The following is a 20,328-nucleotide window of genomic DNA, read 5'->3' as shown; positions in this document are numbered from 1 at the left end:
CACGCAGCTCCGTCTGGGCTCCCAGCTCATCGCTGTGCTGTCTCCCGCGGCCCCAGGAGCTCAGCGTCCTGCTCTGGGCCACCTCTCACCAGAGCAGAGCTGCCTCTCAGAGCCAGGAGGCCTTGCTGCAGGGAGAGTGCAGACGCTGGTTAAGGCTGGCCAGCGGGGCTGGCAGGTGATGTTTGGCTGCTGCTGAATCCTCTTCCTGCCGGCTCTGCGACCTTGGGCAGAGTATTGCCTCGTGCCAAGCTTGTGTATAAGATCCCCCTTCTGCTGTCACAGAACTTCCTAAATACAGATAGTGGTGGCTGTGGGCATTTTCTTCTATATATACAGCACTGGGGACTGAACCCACGGCCTTGCCAGGGAGCTGCATCCTAAGCCCTTTCCGATTTTTACGACAAGATCTTGCTAAGTTGGCTGTGCTGCACTCAGCCTCCCAGGATGCTGGGATTCCAGGCCTGTGCCACCATGCCCGGCTGTGGCTACTAATTTATAATTAATAAAGATAATAAGGCATGGCTAGATGGCCGCGCCACGCAACTGGGAACCTGTGGGATGAGTGAGGCTCCTAATTAGTCTGTCCACCTCTTGGACCTGCAGAGATTAGAACTGTGTTATATGTCTTTGTTGGAAGAACTGCAGGAGGGTGTGTGCGGGTGTGTTCATGTGTGTGCGCGTGTGCGCGTACAAGTGCGCATGGGGGCTGGGGAGGCTGTGGCCTTGGGGACATCTGGCCAGCCCTCGAGCAGTCCCTCCCCTCCCCACCACCAGCATGGAGGTGGGCGTGTGCGTAGAGGCCTATCGCCAGGAGGCCAACCCCCACTGGCGCCACATCAATAGCGCCTTCATGACTTTTGTGGTCCTGGATGCAGATGACCAGCCCCAGAAGCTGCCCTGGATCCAGCCGCAGCCCGGGGTAAGTGGGGTCTGTGGAGCGCGGGGTACTACAGGGGCCAAGGCTGCGGGGTCACAGGCAGGCCTGGTCTCCAGGCTGTATCTGAAGAGAAGCTGTGCCCGCTTCTCACAGGGCAGTCACGCCGGGCAGGTGGTCATCAAGGTGAGGGCCACTCTGCAGGTGAGCACCTCCCCCTTGCCCCGCTCCCTGCTGGCTGCCCCGTGGCTGGCGTGGCCGGCACAGCCTGTGGTGTGGAGCTGCAGGGCTGGGGGTGGCCACAGGGGGAGGGGCTGAGGGAGTGAGCTGTGTGGCCATCTCTTTTTACTTATTTTGAAACAGGGTCTTGCCAAGTGGCCCAGGCTGGCCTTGAACTTGCAGTCCTCCTGCCTCAGCCTCCCAAGTAGCTATGATCACAGGCGTGTGCCAGCTGGCACTTGCCTTTCATGCTTATGAGTGGAAACTTTAGAGGTGGTGGTGTGAGGGTGGGCTCTGAGTCAGGCCACCTGAGTTCACTCTGTATTCTGGCCCAGAGCAAGCCACTCCACCATCTCGGACTCAGTTTCCCCATCTTTGTTATGGGGAGAGTGCCTGCCAGCCTCTGGAGTTTGCCATGGGAGTGACAAGTTCTGAAAGGGGCTGGTTCATAGCAAAGCCTGGGTATGCAGGTGGTCACAGTGGTGCTCTCTGAGAGGCCCTTTGTGATGGAGGGGGAAACTGAGGCCCGGCAAGGGGAAGTGGCATTCCCCGGAGGAGTCAGGGCTGCAGCGGGTGCCCACACTTTCCTGGCCAGGGTGTTTGAACTTCAGCTCTCTGGAGACCTGAGCTCCATATCCTGGTGCAGGGGGTACAGGGAGGGGCAGAGCAGGGCCTCCCTGGTGTCCCCCCATCTGCAGCTTGTCCCTGCTTCCACCCAGGATGGTGAGCGGCGCTACCGAGAAGCCCAAGCCAGGAAGAAGATCCGGCTGGACAGGTGAGTGGGAATAGGTGGAGGGCAGTGCGTGGGCTGTCCCCGCTCCATGACCACAGGGCACACCGCAAATTTGGACTGGTGGGGTGTCGGGCTGGGTCCCTGTCACCGACGCAACCCTTAGACAGCGGGCTTGTGGCCCATCAAGTAGGCCAAGAGACGTGGGACAGGAATTTGGTGGCTCCTCCATCTACACACAGGCAGGTGGTGCTGACAACCAGCAGTTGAACCTGACAGGGGCCAGGTGACAGCAGATCGTGTGTTTCTACTGGCAGAGAAAAGCAGGTTGGGAGAGGATAGCAGGGGCTCAGGCCGTGAATCCGTGACCCTGCTGCGAGAGTGCCTCTCAGTGGCAGAGTGCTGAAAATGTACTGGGTGCCCGGAGACTGAGTCAGGGGAGGGTGCTCCAGCAGGCTGGGAGGCTGAGGCAGGAGAATCTCAAATTAAGCCCAGCTTGGGCAACTTAGTGACTTAGTGAGATCATGTCCTTCCTAAAATAAATGGGGAGCCAGATATGGCAGTGCACACCTGTAATCCCAGCTCTTGGGAGCCTGAGGCAGGAGGATCATTGTGAGTTGGAGGCTAGCCTGGGTTACAAAGTGAGCTCAAGGCCAGCCTGAACTACATAGTGAGAGCCTGTGTAAAGCAAACAAACAAACAAAAAAATGGAAGGAAAAGAAGAAGGAGGAGGAGGAGGAGAAGGAAATGCAGAAGGGGGGACTGAAGGAAGGAAAGGAGGGAAGGTGGGAGGAAAAAGGAAGAGAAGGAGCAACAGGAGGGAGGGAGGTGTGTGCTGATGGAGCAGTTGCGGCTAGCGCTGTGCTCCAGGGAAAGGCTGTCGGGCTGGTGTGACTCTGCCCCATTTCTCAGAGGAAGACACTGAGGTGAAGGTGTGGTCACTCCGCAAGGTGTGGAGGGAGCCTTCAGCTGCCCTCCTGCCAGGTGGTCCCTCCCCTGGCTGAGGTCCGGTCCTCAGCAGGTGTCCTAGGTGGCAGGCGAGCAGTCTGTGTCCCCCCCCACTCAGCCAGAGCCCGCCCTCCACCTGCCCGCCCTCTGGCCTCTACCCCTTGGGCCCAGCAGGAGGCTTCCCAGGGACCCAGCGTGCCATCTTCTCCCCTCCCAGGAAGTACATTGTGTCCTGTAAGCAGGCGGAGGTGCCCCTCTCTGTGCCCTGGGACCCTAGCAACCAGGTAAGGCCCTCTGCTCCCAGGGGACCATCTCCAGGTCCGTGGGCCTCCCCTGGTAGACAGAGTGGTTTGGAACAGGGCTGTGGGGAATCCTCCACTGTGGGGGTCTGAACCAGCTGAGCTTCCTTGCAGAGCCCCTCTCCCCAGTAACCCCAGCTTCCTGGCTCTGGCTCTTCCCCTGTGCCCTACACAGCGTCAGTGGGGTGCCCAGAAAGGATATAGCATCTGTGTGCTCTCCCCAGGTGTACCTGAGCTACAACAATGTATCTGCCCTGAAGGTGCTGGTAGCCAAGAGCAATTGGGTGCTGTCCTCAGAAATCAACCAGGTAGCTGAGCCTGCCCCATGTCCTGTCCCTTCTGAATGGTTGCAGAAGGCCGGGGGCCAGACGCAGGAGCTCTGAGAGCCTTTCTTTGAGCTCTAGAAACATGCCTATCCCTTGACTGAGGTGGAGAATCTCCGACCTTCGATCCTCGCAGGGTGGGCAGAGAAAACCCCAGCTCTCCACTCTGGGCTGTGCCCTGGGGTGGGTCCTCACTCTGCCTCCGATGTTAGGTTGGGAGCTCCGGCGCTGCAGGGCTGTGGTGCTGCAGGGCTGTGACGCTGCCGCCTCGGTCGCTGCCGCCGCCCTTTTCTGCTGTGTTCTCTGGGTCCCCCTGCACTGGCTCAGGAGCTGAGTCGCCCGCTGGCAGCCAGTATCCCAGCAGGCTACACCTGGCCAGCACAGCCCCAGAGGACACGCGACTGAGGCTGCGCCTGCCGGGGCAGGTCCACCTGTACACCCTGGAGGAGGACAAGTTCCTGTCCTTCCACCTGGAGATGCTGGTGCATGTGGATGCTGCCCAGACCTTCCTGCTGCTTTCGGACCTGCAACGGAGGCCAGAGTGGGACAAGCACTACCGGTGAGGCGGGGCTTGGGCAGGCTGTGTCCTCCACCCAGGTCACCTCTGTGCCTGGCTCAGGGTAGGTGGAGGTGCCGGTGGTCGTGAGCACTCAGAAGACCCTGGGCTTGGATTTGGGGGCCTGGGTGCCCTGTTTCTGCCCCTGCTGCCCTCGTGCCTTTGAGCAGGTCCTTCCTTTCTGACTCCATTTCCAGCCTTAAAACGCTCCCAGAGAGGGCTGGGTCACATCCTTGCGCTCAACGATATTAGAGTCCCTTTCAAGTTGAGCTCTGTGGGGGCTCAGGGGCTGCTTGTGGGTTGGGAGGCAGAGCGGTGCCTGGGCCCCTCCCAGGCGCAGTGCAGTGAACAGAATGGCCAACTTCAGACTTCCTATAAGCAGGTATAGGAGTAGGCTCTTAAATAGCGACTGTGAGCCCAAGAGCTACTCCTTTGAGGAGTCTGCTCCCCACGTTCACCATTCTCTGTATAAATATCTTCCAGAATTTATGGCCCACTTCCTACCAGAGTGGGCCATTCACAGCTCTTGTGCCCCAGCTTCCTGCCCAGTGTCCTTGCTGACAGGGTCCTATGGGCTTAAAAATCCTGGGTCTGGGCAACCCAGGCCCGCAGCAGGTGTGTTAAACCCTTGGATGGCTCTAGGGACTATTGGTGAAGACATTGCTAGATCTAGATGGAACGGGTGATGGGGAGAGAAAGCCCCTGGCTGGCTTTCCTGGGGCCGCCATAGCAGGGCACCTGAGGCAGCTTCCGGGTGTGCATGGAGCTGGCTGGGTGTGGATAGCTCATTCCACTATGTGGGAGTCCTGTGTGCATACGTGTGTGTGTGTGGGACCTGGGTGTGTGGGGCCCATATGTGGGCCCTGGACAGGCTGGACACCCCAGCCCTGGTTCCTCGCCAGCTCTGTGGCTATTTGTGTGCCAGTGCCCTCCTCTATAGTGGAGGATACTGTGGCCCTACCCCCAGGGTTGCTGTGGAGATTTAGTGCCGCACCCTGAGCAGTGCCTGGTACAGCAAGGACTCACTGAATACTAAGACATCTTCTGATTTTTTCTTTGGCACTGGGGATTGAACTCAGGACCTTGTGCTTGCCAGGCAAGTGCTTATCTTACTGAGCTATCTCCCAGCCCCTTTTATTTGACACCTTCTGAATTGTCGTGGCCACATGGGGTATACACACAGACACAAGGACAGCCGTGGATCTGTGTGCTCATCCTTGTTTATCTCAGTGTCCATGTGTGTAAATGTCTGTACAGGGCTTTGTGTGTGTGTGTGTGTGTGTGTGTGTGTGTGTACATGCTTGTTTGTTGGTTGTGTACTCTGTGTGTCTATGTGAGCGTCTGCTTGTGTCTACCTCCTGTGTCCCCTTGGCTGGGCCTTCTTGCTCCCCGCAAGCTCTGGGGAGCCACCATGGGCTGCCTGCCTGGGCCATGTGCATGTGGCATGGGAGGCTGGGCGGCCCTGAGCAGCAGTGTCCCACAGGAGCGTGGAGCTCGTGCAGCAGGTGGACGAGGACGATGCCATCTACCACGTCGTCAGCCCTGTCCTCGGCAGCGATGCCAAGCCCCAGGACTTCGTGATACTGGCCTCACGGCGGAAGCCTTGTGACAATGGGTGGGTGCCTGCCTTCAGGGGTGCTGCAGAGTGGTTGGTGGGAGGGTTTGGCTGAGACCCATGGCTCTGCTTGACCTGGCTGTGGGACCCCTGAGCCACACAGTTCTAGGCTGTCCTGGGTTGGCTGGGATAAAGTGGGAGACAAAGGCACATACTTGTATCCTATGACAGGGCCAGTGATGACCTGGCCCTCAAGGCTGCCTCCCCCAAGGCTGTGACGAGCAGTTCTCGTGTGGCCACCCTTTGGCCCCTGTCCCCAGGAACCTGTGTAATTAGAGGCAGTGAGCTTGCCAGCTGTGCTGGGTAGGAGGACAGGACAGATGGTTCCATTCTTGCTGTAGATAAGACAGGGAGGAGAAGAACAAAAATCTGAAGCCAAGCTCAGTGGTGTATGCCTATGACCCAGCACTGTGGGCGGCTGAGTCAGGAGAGCCCCAAGTTCAAGGCCAGCCTACAGAGGGTGGGGCACATATAACTCAGTACAAGGTGCCCGGGTTCAGCCCCTCATACCAGAAAAAACAAAAGCAAAAGCAAAAACCTTTTTTGCCTGTCAACCTGTAATCTTGGGAGGCTGAAGCCGGATTTTTATGAGTTTGAGGTCAGCCTGAACTACACAGCCAGACCCTGCCTCAATGCAAAAATCCACAGCTCTTCCCAGCATATCCAGGGTAGCAGAGCCTCTCCAGAAACCCCTCAGGGGTCATACTGACTCCTAGGAGACCCTGTACTGGGACGCCAGGGTACCACTTTCCAGGCTGGCCCTGAGCCAGATGTCACTTGAGAACTTCACCCCCTTCTGGTCTGCCTCCCCTTCAGGGACCCCTACATCATCGCGATGAGGTCGGTCACGCTGCCTACACACCCTGAGACGCCTGAGTACCACCGTGGGGAGACACTGTGCTCAGGCTTCTGCCTGTGGCGAGAGGGGGACCAGTTGACCAAGGTAAGTCCTGGGGTCCCTCATTCCCTGAGGCTGTGCCCTGTTGAAATTCACTGAGCTCAGTACTACTGGAGTCGACCATTCCAGACCCTGCCGCCTCTTCCAGCCCAGGAGAGCTGGGTGTGTAGGAGCTGAAAATGGTCCCCTCTGAGATCTGAGGTCAGAGGCTGCTCCAGGGCCCTGGTGAAAGCTCCGATGCTGCACACAAAAGACCGGGGCCCATACAAAACTCCACCTCATTATTTGCCTAGATGTCCCTTCTCCTCCAAGGAGGCTTTATAGGGCTCCCAGGGCCTATAAAACTCAGCAGAGCAGTTGGTGTTGATTGAAAAGGTGGGGAGGAGGCTGAGAGGGGTACCATGGTTCCCTGCATGGCCTGCGGCTTCTGCAGCCCCTTTCTGGCTGCACTGGGGGACTCAGCCTGTGGCTGACACAGGAATCACTTGTGCATGGGGGCACCTTGGAGTGGTCCCTGAGCTTAGTCCGTGGCCCCAGTGCATCCTGATTGAAGAGGATTCAGTGCTGGGTTCTGGGGACCCACCAGGGGCTCCTGATTGGAGGAAAGGTGCAGGTGACGGTCAGCACCTAAGGGAGGGTTCAGGGGAACCGGCAGAAGAGGTCATGCTTGCCAGGTTGCAGTTTTCTAACTGACTTTCAAGAGCCCAAGGAGCTGGCTTGAGGTTGCTGCCCTCCCGGAAGCTGGGCATCCCCAGCACCCCCTCCTGTCCCCCCGTCCACTCTGAGCACAGCTCTGCCCTGCAGGTGTCCTACTACAACCAGGCCACCCCTGGCTTTCTCAACTATGTGACCTCCAACGTGACTGGCCTGTCCTCAGAATTCTACTCCACCTTCAAAGCCTGTGAGCTCTTCCTCCTGGACAACCGGAATGACCTGGCCCCTAGTCTGCAGACACTCTAGGGGCCCACTGCATGAGGACGGACGCACGCACAGTGCAGGGAGGAAGGCCAGGTGTTTATTCATCCTGCCTCCTCCCTGAAGCCTCGGCCCAGGGCTCGGCAAGCCCAGCGCTGCCAGGCAGTCAATTCCTGCCAAGGTCTGCCAGCAAGCTTTGGCGCTGCTCCTGGGGCAGCCTGTAGTAGACTCGGCTTTTGTCCTCGGCCCTGGCTGCCAGCAGCCCAGCCCGCACAGCTGCAGGTCTGCTCCCAGCATGGTTGCTCTGCACAGTGACAGTGGCTCGGGGTGAGGCTGCCAGTAGCCTGGCTACTACCTCTGCCTGGCTCTGTCCCAGTGGCCCAGCCTGTACCTGGAAGGACATAGGTTGCCAGAGATCCTGGCACAGTTCCAGCATATCTGTGATCAATTGCTTCCTGTAGCCACCATCCAGCACCTCCTCAGGCCAGCCTGGGGCCACTGTCAAATGGGGGAAAATGTCAGCCACAGCTGTGATCAGTTCTCTGCCATCCACATGGCCAGGGATCACAAAACTGCCATGGGAAACTGTGGCTCCAACCCACACAGGTCGGGGCAGGTGGCCAAGGAAGGAGAGGCGTGCCAGGATGGTCAGGGCTGGCCGGAGGGCTGCAGGCTCTGCTATATTCACGTGGACAGCCCAGTGTCCAGGGCGCTTGGACAGCTGCAGCAGGGATGATTCTAGTGTCAGCACAGGGTCACTTGGGGCACGTACGACAGGCACAGAGTCCCTGGCTGCAGGTCCTTGGAGGCCGATGTCCAGCAGGATCATGCCATCTTTGTCTGTAAAGACAATTAGCTGTGACTCAAGCCATTGTGGGTGTTAGAGACCCCTACTAAAGGCACAGTGGAAGGAGGGTCACAGGGTTAGCTGAAGCAGGGCCAGGGCTTGGTTCTAGGCTCTGTGTGCTATGCCTGACTGACACAATCAGCTGCCAGCTTGGCCCTTGGCCTTTACTTGGGACTCAGACCTGGGCCGGCCCTCCTCTAGCACCATGTGGCTGAGGACTGGAGGGCACTGCCTGAAGGCCAGGAGCCCCCTGCTCTTAGGCACTGCCATATTCCCTTCCACCACACTTTGTATCCACTACTGGCTGACCTGGGCCTGTGTTGCCATGGTATCAGACCCAAGGTACCCACTTAAGCACAGGGTATCCCTGCAGGGCAGTGAGGAACACAGGTTGTAGGCACTTACCTGGGAGGGTGACCATGGCCATAGTCCCATTGCTGTGAACTTCCGGAACCAGCCACTCCAAGCCCAGACCATCACCCCCTTGGAGCTGGAGAAGAGGCTTCAGGCTGCCACCTGTGTAGTACACCTGCTTCCTTGTGGCGTTCACTGTGGGGAACAAGAGTACCCAGGTGAGGTGGCTGCCATTGCTCACACAGTGCCTTCTGTGTGCCTGGGCCCAGAAAAACCCACCAGGTAGCTGCCCTCTCCCCCTTGGCGGATTAGAAGATGCCACCTGCCGAAGATTCGGTAGTAGTGAGTTGCTAGAACCAGGCTGAACCAGCTCTGTTTGGCTCTAAGGCCAGCATCCTTCCCCTTTGCCCAGGGCTCCCTGGCAGGAATGGTGCCTGATGGGACCTCTTGGGCTGGCTTAACTGCGGGCCCTCCTGGGTTCAGGGTCAGGAGTACCAGGGTCTGGCAGAGGCACATCTGATTGGTGGGGTGGGCACAGGGAAGGGCTGGGCTCTCGGAAGCAGAGGGAATGCCCAGAGGCTTTGCGTTTGGCTGGGTCCCATCCACTGAGCATGCCGGCTGACTCAATTCCTTAGCTGTTCTGAACCTCCATGTCCCTATGGCTGTGTGAAGCTTGGAAGGCATACCACCCACTGGCTGGCACACAACAGGGACTCGGAGATTCGAGCCTCCCCTTCTACCCAGCGTTCCTCGCTTCCCTTCAGTTCCCCTCAGCCCACCAAAGGCTGCCCTGTGCAGTCATCCCAGGCCCTGACCCAGGCTCCCTCCTTACAAGCCAACTGCTTAAACTGTGACAGGACAGGCTCGAAGAGGTCATAGTAGACTCGGTGGGTCTCCGTGTTGTCCCGGATGTAGAGGAGGTCGTCCACTGACACAGGGTCGGTGGTGCCCTGCCACAGTGTCAGGGTGTACCTAGGTTCAGAGAGCTAGCTTAGTGCCTTCCTGGGACTGGAAGGCCCTCAGGCCCAAGCCTGTGCTCAGAACCAGACAAGACTAGGCTCAGATGGAGGAGTTCTGCCCTCCAGCCCTCTCCCTGGGTCTTAGGCATTCCCTGGGGCTGATGAAAGCAAAGGTCTAGGAGGGAGGTGGTACCCAATGGCACATCTGCTCCTTAGTCCTGTCAGGAGAGGGACAAGGACAAAAGAGTCAGAGGAGCAAGGGCATGGGGGGCTACCCCGAGGCCTTCTAGCTGTGTGAATCAGAGCCTAGGGGTAGGTTTGGAGCTAGCAGGGCTGTGATGGAAGCCTTCGGATCTTTACCTGTCAGATTGGTCCAGCAGCCAGCTGAAGTGGGGCCAGGCCGCCCGCACCATGACAGCCCGCACAGGGAAGGTGACCTTCTGCGGCACCGCCCCCACCAGATCCTGCATCTCCTCCAGCATGGCCTTGGTGTAAGGGCTGGTGAAGAGCGGGGGTGCATAAAGGGTGGTCCAGCCCACGGATAGGGTGGTCCTGGGGTATTTCTCCTGCACCAGTGCCAGGAACCTGCAGAGCAGCAGACAGTGGCATGCAGAGCCTGCTAGCCCCTCTCCTTCCCTCCCTCCAGGTGCTCAAGAGTGGAAGGAGGGGGCAGGATCTGTGGGATCTGTGACAGAAGCGTGGCAGCACAGCCCTGCACACAGAAGGGCTGCGCGTGGTCGCATGGTCACATGGTCCCACCGTCCAGTCCGGACTCTATCTTTGGGTGGATTCTAACTCAGTGTCCCCTCTGGAAGGATGGGGCTTCCCTTAAACATCCCCATACAGACAGGAGACTGGAGTGGAGCCCCAAGGGGTGCAGGTCTGGACTCTGCCAGTTGTGAGTCTCTAAAGTATCATTAAAAAAAAAAAGAATTTAGCCCTGATGCAAATCTTAACAGGCAGACAGGGTTGCCCAGTCCCCTCTCCCCAGTGAGGGGAGGAGAACACTGAACACTGCACGAGGTGGGCCCTTTTCATCTCGGGCGGTGAGTGCTGCTTACCAAGTGCACCTCTGTGTGTTGGGTAGACAGACAGGTGGGTGGGTGAGAGAGGGAGGGTCAAAGAGCACAGAGCTTAGCAGCGAAAGGCCTCAGTTTGAATCTGCCACTCTTAGACTTGGGCAGGCCCCGTGACTTCTGTGAGCTAGTTCTTGTACTGCTAACATGGAAAGCATAGCACCTACCTCATGCTCCCTAGAAGAGTCAATGGTATTTTGCAACTAAGTGCTTAGAGCCATGCTGGCGACACATAATAAACATTCGACAAATTGAGATCCAGTTCCTGTGAGTTTTTTTTGCAACTTCAAAATGGGGAGGAGGAAGCACTCCTAACCTGGCAGTGCCAATCCTGTTAAGGATTGGGTTGCAAGCACCACTCCTTACTTAACCCTTTTTGGATGCAGACCTGTGTGGCAGAGCTCACAGGGTTGCTGGTGGAGGAGCAGGGCTGAACTTCCAGGAGGGTGGGGAGGAAGCCAGGCTTCGGACTTTTCTAGAAAGCCAAGTCCTGTTTTTGTTGCTGGGGAGCAGGGAGCACTTGGTCCTGCTTGCTGTCCAGGAGTCCGCTGTGTCGCTGGGGCCACAAACCCGCAAGCCAACAGTGACTGGCCAGCAGCATCAGGACTGTTAGGAAGTTGGGGAGCTGGGTGAGCCTACAGGAAGTCCCTCCATATTCTGGGGAGCCAGGGATGGTTGAGGGCAGCAGTGACCAGGCTGAAGCTCATCAGTGAAGAAGGGGCTGGGTGGTCGTGCACTCCTGTAATACCAGCAGCTTGTAATCCCAGCACTCAGGAGGCTGAGGCAGGAGGACTGATGTGAGTTCAAAACCAGTCTGGGATACATAGTGAGTTCAAGGCCAGCCTGCACTGACAGTGAGACTCTTAGTGTCTCAAAAAAGAAAAGAAACAAAAAGAAAAAAGGGGTCTCAGGCTGAGGAAACACGCACAGGCTCATCAGTGAGACTGTAAGCACACTCGGGTCTTCTAGGGTCCCCTTCCTCCTTAGAGCTGAGCACTCACTGTGTGGCATTGACTGGAACTGAGATAAAATTGTTGGGACCGGGCAGGATGTCAGCATTGATCCACACGGGCCTCTGCACCCTGCCGGCGTCAGTCAGCTGCCGCAGTAGGTCCAGCGAGGGGCTGACAGCCTTGATGCTCTTGAAGTCCAGTTTGATGCCTGTGGAGCGAAGGCAAGAGCTTGAAGAACTGGCTGCGGGAGCAGGAAGAACCCTAGAGCAGAGGGAGAGGTGGGCATGTGTGGTGGGGTCTGCAAGGTGGGAAGATGGGGGGTGGGTCCTGGCAGGCCGAGTACCGCCGGCCTACAGGAGCGTGGAAGGGTAGCAAGAGTAACCCTGAGGGCAGCTGAGGAGGGGCCTTGGATCCTGGGCAGGGTGGGCTTGGAGGGACCTGCGACACTGGGGCCCAAAGGAGGTTCCTCAGCCTCCAGGAAGAGGGCAGTGCAGGCAGGGGCACGCGCCAGTGGGGGTGGGAACCAGTGTGAGCGAATGCCCATCAGGGCAGCAGAGACGAGGCCGCGATGTTACAGAAAGATAGTCTAGGGCTGGCCAGATAGCTCAGTTGACTAAAGCATCTGCTTAGAGGGCAACAGCCGGGGTTGATCCCCAGTGTGCCAGGCCGGCCCTGCCCCCAGGGCTCCCTGAGATGGGGACTGAGACTGGGTGTGGTGGCATGTGCCTGTAATCCTAGCACTTGGGAGGCTGAAAATAGGAGGATCACTACAAGTCCAGTCTACATAGTAAGACCCTGTAGACCCTACAGACTGTACCAAACACACACACAAAATAGTGTAAGCCTGGCCAAGAGAATGAATGGAGTCCTCACAGACATGCAAGTATGAACCCCTCGTAGTCAAGGAAGACTAGAGTGGAGTGAGGAAGGCGGCCCAGGAGAGATAATGTGGTTCGAGCTGGGCTTCCAGTTAGCAGATGTGGTCCAGGCCTGTGATTTTGCCCTGTGCTACCAGGGTAAATAAAAGGGACTGGGGATATAACTTAGTGGTAGAGTGCCACTGGTTAAGCCCCCAGTCTTGCAAGGTAAGCTAGCTAGACAGATAGATGGATCGATGGTGGGGATGTGGCTCAGTGGGAGGGCGCTTGCATAGTGGTCATGAGGCTCTGGGTTTGGTGCCCAGCACCCCTGGGAGAGAAATGAAGATGATACTCAGATCCTGCTGTAACAGGCAGTGGGACCCGAGGACATCAGGGTGGAACTGGGCTTTCAGCCTGTTCTATCCGGTCTGTGGATCCTGTCTGTAGATCCCAGAGGGACCACCCTGTGCGCGGCTGGTGTCTCAACTGTGGGTCCAGCTGAGACAGGGCTGAACTTGTGCTCCCACAACAACATCTCCCCGAGCCTGGGCATCTGTCAGAGGGGAAGCTGAGGCAGAGCTCCCCACACATGGAGACCACAGCTCTTACCCTTCTGGGAGCGGGATAGCACGGTGTCCAGCCAGTGCTGCAGCGTGTTGTCACTGTAGATGGCTGGCGGGTGGGCCATGATGGGAACGCCTGTCTCATTGAATGTGTTGAGCCCTTCTATATTGACATCCGCCTCCAGGACCATGGAGTCGCCTGTCGAAGGGGGAACACTTAAGTCACTTCCTTTTTGTTTCAGTTACTTCTTACTCCTTGCGGGGACAAAATACCGACACTCAAACTTAAGAAAGGAAAGGTTTATTTAGCTCACAGTTTGTGCAGGTTTTAGTCCATATTTGGCTGGCTCCCAGGCAGAGTGGCACATGGCAAGAGCAGTAGTTTAGGGTGGCAGATAACAGCAAAGAGCAAAGCCAGGGCAGCAGCTGCGCTCCCAGCCAGCCTCTCTCCCCTCCTTATGTCATAAACGAGCTGCTGGGAGCTGGGGGTGTAGAACTTACACAATGTCCATCTCTTCCGCAGGATGAGGATGTTTATAAATTAAGAATCTTGGCTCTCTGCTGAGTCACTTAATTAAACTTCTCAAGTTAACACACTGTATCAATAAGTACACTTTTGTAAAGCAATTGTTCAGCCTCCTGTAGTGATTCACACCTGTAATCCATCATTTAGGAAGCAGAGGCAGGGTTGCCATGAGTTTGAGGCAAGCCTGGGCTACATAGTGAGCTCAGGGCTCAAAGCCAGTCTGAACTACATAGCAAGACCCTATTTCAAGAAGCCAAAAAGTTTTTCCTTATCAAGAACATTAGGGGCTGGGTAGATGGCTCAGTGGAATAAGCGCTTCCCTGGCAAGCACAAGGGCCTGAGTTCAATCCCCGGTTCTGCAAAAAAAAAAAAAAAAGCATTATGATCTGTTACAGAGCTAAATGGGGTGGTGCAGCCTAGAACTCCAGCACCTGGGAGGCTGGAGCAAGAGGATTGCCACAAGTTTGAGGCCAGCCTGAATTACACAGTGAGATCTCCTGTCTCAAAAAAATAAAATAAAATAAAATAAAATAGAAAAAGAAAAAAAAAATCAATAATCCCCGCTTGAGGGGGGCGGGGGAAATCAATCAATGAAGGAGCTGGGGAGATGGCTCAGTGGATAAGTGCTTCTCTGGCAAGTGCAAAGGCCTGAGTTCAATCCCTAGTTCCGGAAAAAAAAAAAAATCCGCTGTACAATACTTGAAAAATACAGAAAAGCATAAGGAAGAGAAGTGTGTTTAGCACATTTCCATAGTCCTTTGTTGTGCTTTCATTTTTTCTCTGCCTACTTTTTGTACAGGTGAAACTACCCTGCACTTACAATCTATTTTTCTTGAAGAATTATGACACATTTTCACAATCCTTTATACATCTCATGAAAACAATGGCTAGGAAAACTGGCCTGAGAATGCTATGAGAGGGCCACGCATCTCCCACCTCCGAGACAGTTCTGGTGCTTTCTAGTTTCTTGCAATTAAGAAATAATGATTCATGTTTTATTCTGATTTCCTAATGACAGCCTCTGAGCCCTCTTTGTGGAATTTGAGTTGGGGCAAAATGGAATGATGACAAAGCTCCTTTTGCATTACTTTACAGACAAGATTGAATTCACTGTCTCAGCCAGGGTATACAAGATGGCCCAACTGACCGCTCCTTACCACTGAGGGGCACGGCTACTTTTGTTTTTTTGAGACAGGATTTCACTATGCAGTTCAGGTTGGCCTTGAGCTCACTTTGTAGCCCCTGGAACGCCTGATGATCCTCCTGCCTCAGCCTCCAGAGTGCTGGGATTACAGGCGGCACTGCTACTCTTATCACCTAAACTCTAAGTTAACTCAATCGGCTGGTGCTTTCCCCTCTTGCACCGCACCCCTCCGTCTCTGCGGAGCTTGTGGCATGTGATAGATAGCTAAATACATGGAAACCATTGTGTAGGTAGACAGGTGTTGGGGGAAGTCAGCCCAAAAGAGGAAGGCCTAAAGCCGGGTGTGCTGGCCCACACTGCAGTCCCAGCACTCGGGAGGCTGAAGTTCGAGGATTGCCTGGGCTACCTCGTGAGTTCAGGGCCAGCCTGAGCTATGAGTTGAGTCCCTGTCCCCCAAAAATTCCTGGGCTGGGGAGATAGCTCAGTGGTCTATCTAAGCACCTGCCTGGCAAGCACAAGGGCCTGCGTCCGTCCCCCGTAGTGAATGCCTTGTCAGCTCCAGAACCCCGGGCGTGCCATGCAGCCCTTGAAATCAGGGGTGGAGGTGCACACCTATAATCCCAGGGCTGGAGAGGCTGAGACAAGAGGATCACTATGAGGCTGTGGTGACCCTGTACCAAATAAATAAAATTACCTCTGGCAAAGGGCTTTGGTGGCTTCCCATTCAGAAACCCTCCTGGAAATTCACAAGTTATTTATTTTTTAATGTATTTAGTATAGTGTCTACAGGGTCTCACTATGTAGATCGGACTCAGTGATCCTCCTGTTTTCAGCCTCCCAAGCACTGGGATTACAGGTATGCACCACCATGCCCAGCCTCAAATGCTGTCTCAGCAAGCCCTGGGGCAGGGCTGGCACAGCAGGCTGGAGATCAAACCGGTCCTTGTGCCTGCTAAGCAGGTGCTTTATCCGCTGAGCTATCTGGCCAGCCCCAGAAGTTATCCTTTTTATTTCCAATAAAACTCTAACTTCGCCTTTGGTTTTTTTCTTCACTCCTAAATGTTGTGAGACTAGGAACTAAACATACCTAGCAGGTTGGGAATTATTTTCTACAGCAGAGTGGGTGGGTGTTTGAAACACACTCCGGACCATGCCACTTCCTGTTAAAAACCAAAATCCCACTGTGGACTCAAATCTGAGCTCCTCCCTGTGGTCCATGGTCTGTGTGACCAGGTCCCTCATTCCCAGCCTACCCTTACTCTCTGGGTCCCAGCCACTAGGCTTCACAGACATCCCCAAGGACTATGGAGGGTAGGCTGTGAGCAGGGCTAGGGGCAGGCAGAGACCCGCTGCCCACTCTCGGCGCAGCCTTCCTGCTCCCTGCAGTGGGAGGTGACTCAATTCCTACTGTAGACAAAGTGGGTGGGGGTGGGGTCAGGTGGCTGGCGAGGTGGGGCTCGTGGTGCACACCTAGATTCCTAGCGCTTAGGGAGGTTGAGGTCTAGGGTCAAAAGTCCGAGCCAAGCCTGGACAACTTAGTGACCCAGTCTCAAAATAAAAAATATAGTGTTTAGGATGTAGTTCAATGGCATAGCCCTAGGGTCAATCTCCAGTACCAAAAACACCCCAACTAAACAACAAAATCCCTAGGTTTCTGGATTTCTCAGGGAAGTGGGAGCTGAGCTAAGTTTAGCCATGGCATGGTGCTGCCAGTAGTCCCTGTACTTAATTGGGAAAACCTCGACATTACAAGTTGGTTTGTGCCTCCCAGTGACCAGATCTGGGCTGATTTGCTTGAGGCAGGGAGGGAAGGAAAGTGAGAAATGAGGGATGTATGGGATCCCTTGTGTGCCAGGTTTTTGCATTGAGTAGGACAGTGTGGTGGGTGAGTGCACAGCCCCAAGTCCACACCAGTGAGCCTCCAGCCCAGTCCTCCTGCTTGCAAGCTGCGTGACCTCAGAAAGGTTATTTGCCCTCTCTGTGCCACAGTTACTCCATCTACCAGATTTAAGTAACAAAATATGCCTAGTTAAACTGGCCATGAAGGTGCTTATGTACCTATAACACCAACTCTTAGGAGGCTGAGGCAGGAGGATCATCATGAGTTCAGACCAGCCTGAATTACATAGTGAAACCTTGTCTCAAAAAAAAAATGAAGCCATACCAAAACAAAACAAGACTCATCCCTGGTTAGGCACTCACTAAGTATAAAAGTTATTGTATGAAGTAGTCGCTTGCCTAGGTAACCTGGAATCGTTGGGTACATTTGTTGTCTCAGCATGGCTCCTAATAGGTCTTTTAGAACCAAACCCAGCCTGGCTTGGGTGATACATGAGGTGGTCATCCTGCCAGCCCACACTTCAGAGTTGCATATGTAAAGTCACTTGTTCTAAGTCACTCTGTCAGCTGCCGGGTGGCCACAGAAAAATCCAACCCCAGTTCTACGTGCCTATCTGTGCTCTAGGCCTTGCTGGCTACATATCCAAGCTTGTCCCCCCAGGGGCTACCTGGGGCCTCTCAGAGCCCTCGGGGAGAGAACAGGACCCAGGGTCCGCTCTGGAGCTGGTAGTTACACTAAGGTGGCTCTCATGGTCAGTGCTGCTGGCTGCTGCCTGACGGCTTCATGCCCAGCCAAGGTCCTGGCTTGGGGCTCTGATCAGTCCTTGCTGGGCAGTGCCAGGGCTGAGCTGGGGGGAGCAGAGGGCCTCAGGACCTTTTGTCTTACCTTTTGTCTGCCCAGGTAAGAGTCCTTCCTTCCTATCCTAGTTCCTAGTGCCCAGGTACAGCAATCTCTGGGAATGTCCACTTCAGCCACCAAGTGGACTGGCTCCCCTGGCCCCCTAGATCCTGCTCCAGAAGAGAGTCCCAGTCTGGGCCCAGCAGACCTCCTATACTTCAGGCTAAGGCATGATGTTGGATAAGACCCTCTCCAGTCTGGATCCCAGCTCTTTCCTCTGAGATCCAGAGATTGTTATGGGGTCACGGTTCTCAAAAGGTGGTCCTGGGGCCAGCAGCGTGGAGGTAGCCTGGGAAGTTGTTATGAACATAACCCTGCAGACCCCTCCCAGCACCAGGGACTGCAGACCATGGTGGGGGGGCAGTACTCACATCTCCTGAAGCTCCCATTTGGGGCCCATTGCCTTCAGCTTCTGTAGCACAGAGCTGACTAGCACTTGCTTCCAAACCAACTGTCCTGAAAGACAGGTGTCTCCCTGTTGCCTGGGGACTAGTGAGAGGAAGTTAGCCACCAGTGGTGAGTGCGTGGTCCCTAGGAGGACCATGTGTGGTGTAGGGTGTCACATCTGTTGGGTAGTGACAGCCAAGCTGCACCTGAGGCCGGGAAACAGCCCACAGGCTCCAGTGTCACAGTTCATTTTAGTACCACTGGGCTTCAAGCTCTATCTGGCTTCCTTTGTCCTTAAGGGCAAAGGCTGCCACAGGAGGCCAGGAGGTAGCCAGCAGGCCGAGGGAAAGTAGCTGGCCAGGGCAAAGCAGGAGCAGCTTTGCTCTCAAACAAATCTGAGCTCAGTTATAGCCAGGCTGAGCTGGTGCCCTAAACTCTGGGCCACTTCCTCAGGTGCTGTTACCTCTGCCCACCGCCCTCTCCTGCCTCCCTGGGCTGGGGACTTACTACTCAGGCCCTCCTCCATCTGGTCCTGGCTGTTGGCCCCATGGCTCCAGGTGACCAGCAGGCCGTCTGGGCTGCTGATCTGACCGAGGTTCAGCAGGTAGCCCAGCATATCCCCTTCAGAGCAGTCATCTCCCCCGCAGCCTGGAACGAATGCCAAAGGGCTGTCAGTGCCAGCTGTGCCCAGCCCAGGTTCCCTGTTACCCACTCCTTCCCACGGGGTGTCCAGCACATGGTCAGAAGAGACAGCAGGACCTGGGGCCTCAGCGATACAAGGGAGGGACACAAGTGATAGCCCAGGGCCCTTGGGAGGCAGGTGCTCACTAGAAGGGAAGATTTCAGGGAGCTCTTGCAGGGTACACAATTGGAGAAGAGAGGGAGTAGGTGATTTCAGGCAGTAGGACTGGCATAAGTGAAGAAGAGAGCGTGGTTGTCTAAGAGAATGGCTCCTGGGCTGGGTAGGGCTTCAGTACTAGAGTGCCTGTCTAGCGTGTATGGGGCCCTGGCTCCATCCTCACCACCAGGAGAGAAAGGCATGGCCTGGTGCAGATGGAGCACAGCAGTGGCTTAGCGCAGACGCCGGGGTAGAGGGCAATGGCCATGAGCATCAACAGGGCTGAACAATGCTGGAGGCATGGTAAGCAGTGTTAGTGCCAGCCGTGGAGCTACACGGTCGGACAAGGGCAGGCAGGGTCGGGGCAAGGGATATGCAGAAAGGAAGCCTGAGCAGGGGGTACAGGAGGGGGGCAGAGGCCTTGAGTCTCCAGGAAGACTCCCAATGCAGGGTGCAGGTTCAAGGTCCCAGGAGGTAGAAGGACGGAGAAGCCCCACATAAACAGAAGGCAGAGGCAGGATCCCATGACGAAATGCCCATCCCAGGGCAGGGAGGGCTGGCCTTCAGGCAACAGAGGAGAAAGAAAGCCAAAGGAACCTTCTGCTTCAGGGGAGTCTCCAAAGGCTTGGGGCAGGGAAGAGGTATAGGCTGGTCGGGATGGCATGGGGGAAGAGGACACCTACCTGACTGAGGGCCCCAGTTCAGCGTCAAGGCGAGGACCATGCTGAGAGTCAAGGCCAGAGTCACAACGACACCACTAGTCAGGGCATACTTGGTTCCCCTGTCCGGACACTGCTTCCAGCAGCCCATGATGGCTGTCTCTGGAGAAGCTGCCTGAGGTTCCCTGAGGCTGGGGCCAGGGCTGGCGGGAACCCAAGCAGCACCTGATCTTCCCCAGGCATGCCAGCTCTTGCAGTGCTGGGTCACCCCTGCCCCTGGGTGGAGATAGCTCCCGAAGTCCCTCCTCCTCCCCACCCTCTCTGTCTCAGCAGGTGGAGCAGAAAATCCTGTCATCCCCCAAATGACCTTTGATTGCTGTTGTCCCTCACTCTTCTGCCCCACCCCCAGGGGATTCCTGGGGCAGGCAAGGGTTGGCAATGAGTACAGATTAGAGCTGCCCCAGGGGCACCAATTTTCCTCCTATCTAAGATTCTGGTTGATAGATTGGACTGAGATTGAAACCTGGAGTCGGGAGTGGGATGAGGTGGTGTACATCTGTAATCCCAGAGGCTGAGATAGGAGGATCACTGTGAGTTCTGCTGGGCTCAGAAACGAGTACAAGGTCAGCTGGAAATACATAGCAGGGCTGTGTGTCAGAAATCCAAAAACAGAGCCAGGCTTGGCAGTGCACACCTATAATCCCAGCACTTGGGAGGCTGAGGAGGGAGGACTGCAGTGGTTCAAGGACAGCCTGGACTACATAGCAAGACTCTGTCTCAAAAAACTAAAGTAGGGGCTGGCGAGATGGCTCAGCGGTCTAAAGCACCTACTTAGAACAAGCATAGCAAAGCACAGGGACCGCGGTTCAATCCCCCAGCACCACATGCCAGCCAGCCCCGCCCCCTGGTGGGCTAAGCTGCCCACATACACACAAATAAATTTAAAACAAAAAAACAAAAAAACAAAAACTAAAATAAATTTTAGAAAAAAACCCCTGAAAATCCTAGCATGTAGCCTGGGTTTCTGCAGGTCACCCCTGGGGCCACA

The 20,328-nt window shown here is 55.8% G+C and overlaps 2 protein-coding genes across 2 annotated transcripts in view; one reads left to right on the top strand and one right to left on the bottom strand.

The window, feature by feature from the left end:
* Positions 1-7,444, top strand: part of Acot11 (acyl-CoA thioesterase 11) — a 43,266-nt gene extending 35,822 nt beyond the window's left edge. The window contains exons 9-16 of the mRNA XM_004642545.2: positions 775-919; positions 1,813-1,868; positions 2,989-3,055; positions 3,295-3,378; positions 3,819-3,952; positions 5,433-5,564; positions 6,381-6,507; positions 7,267-7,444. Of these exons, the coding sequence (XP_004642602.1) occupies positions 775-919; positions 1,813-1,868; positions 2,989-3,055; positions 3,295-3,378; positions 3,819-3,952; positions 5,433-5,564; positions 6,381-6,507; positions 7,267-7,422 (901 nt within the window). The 3' untranslated portion in view covers positions 7,423-7,444. The remainder of the gene's footprint in view (positions 1-774; positions 920-1,812; positions 1,869-2,988; positions 3,056-3,294; positions 3,379-3,818; positions 3,953-5,432; positions 5,565-6,380; positions 6,508-7,266) is intronic.
* Positions 7,445-7,455: 11 nt separating this feature from the next.
* Positions 7,456-19,522, bottom strand: Fam151a (family with sequence similarity 151 member A). The gene is made up of 8 exons (XM_004642601.2): positions 19,305-19,522; positions 18,291-18,431; positions 13,036-13,188; positions 11,615-11,774; positions 9,898-10,122; positions 9,411-9,550; positions 8,630-8,773; positions 7,456-8,217 (listed from the first exon to the last, which is right to left on the bottom strand). Exons 1-8 carry the CDS (start codon positions 19,429-19,431, stop codon positions 7,544-7,546), a joined length of 1,764 nt encoding a protein of 587 aa, XP_004642658.1. The 5' UTR covers positions 19,432-19,522; the 3' UTR covers positions 7,456-7,543.
* Between the last annotated feature and the right edge of the window lie 806 nt (positions 19,523-20,328).

Source organism: Octodon degus, unplaced genomic scaffold, assembly GCF_000260255.1.
Source record: "Octodon degus isolate 3935 unplaced genomic scaffold, OctDeg1.0 scaffold00156, whole genome shotgun sequence".
Lineage (NCBI taxonomy): Eukaryota > Metazoa > Chordata > Mammalia > Rodentia > Octodontidae > Octodon > Octodon degus.
The sequence above is the reverse complement of the archived record's forward strand: the minus strand, read 5'-3'. Positions and strand labels throughout refer to the sequence as shown.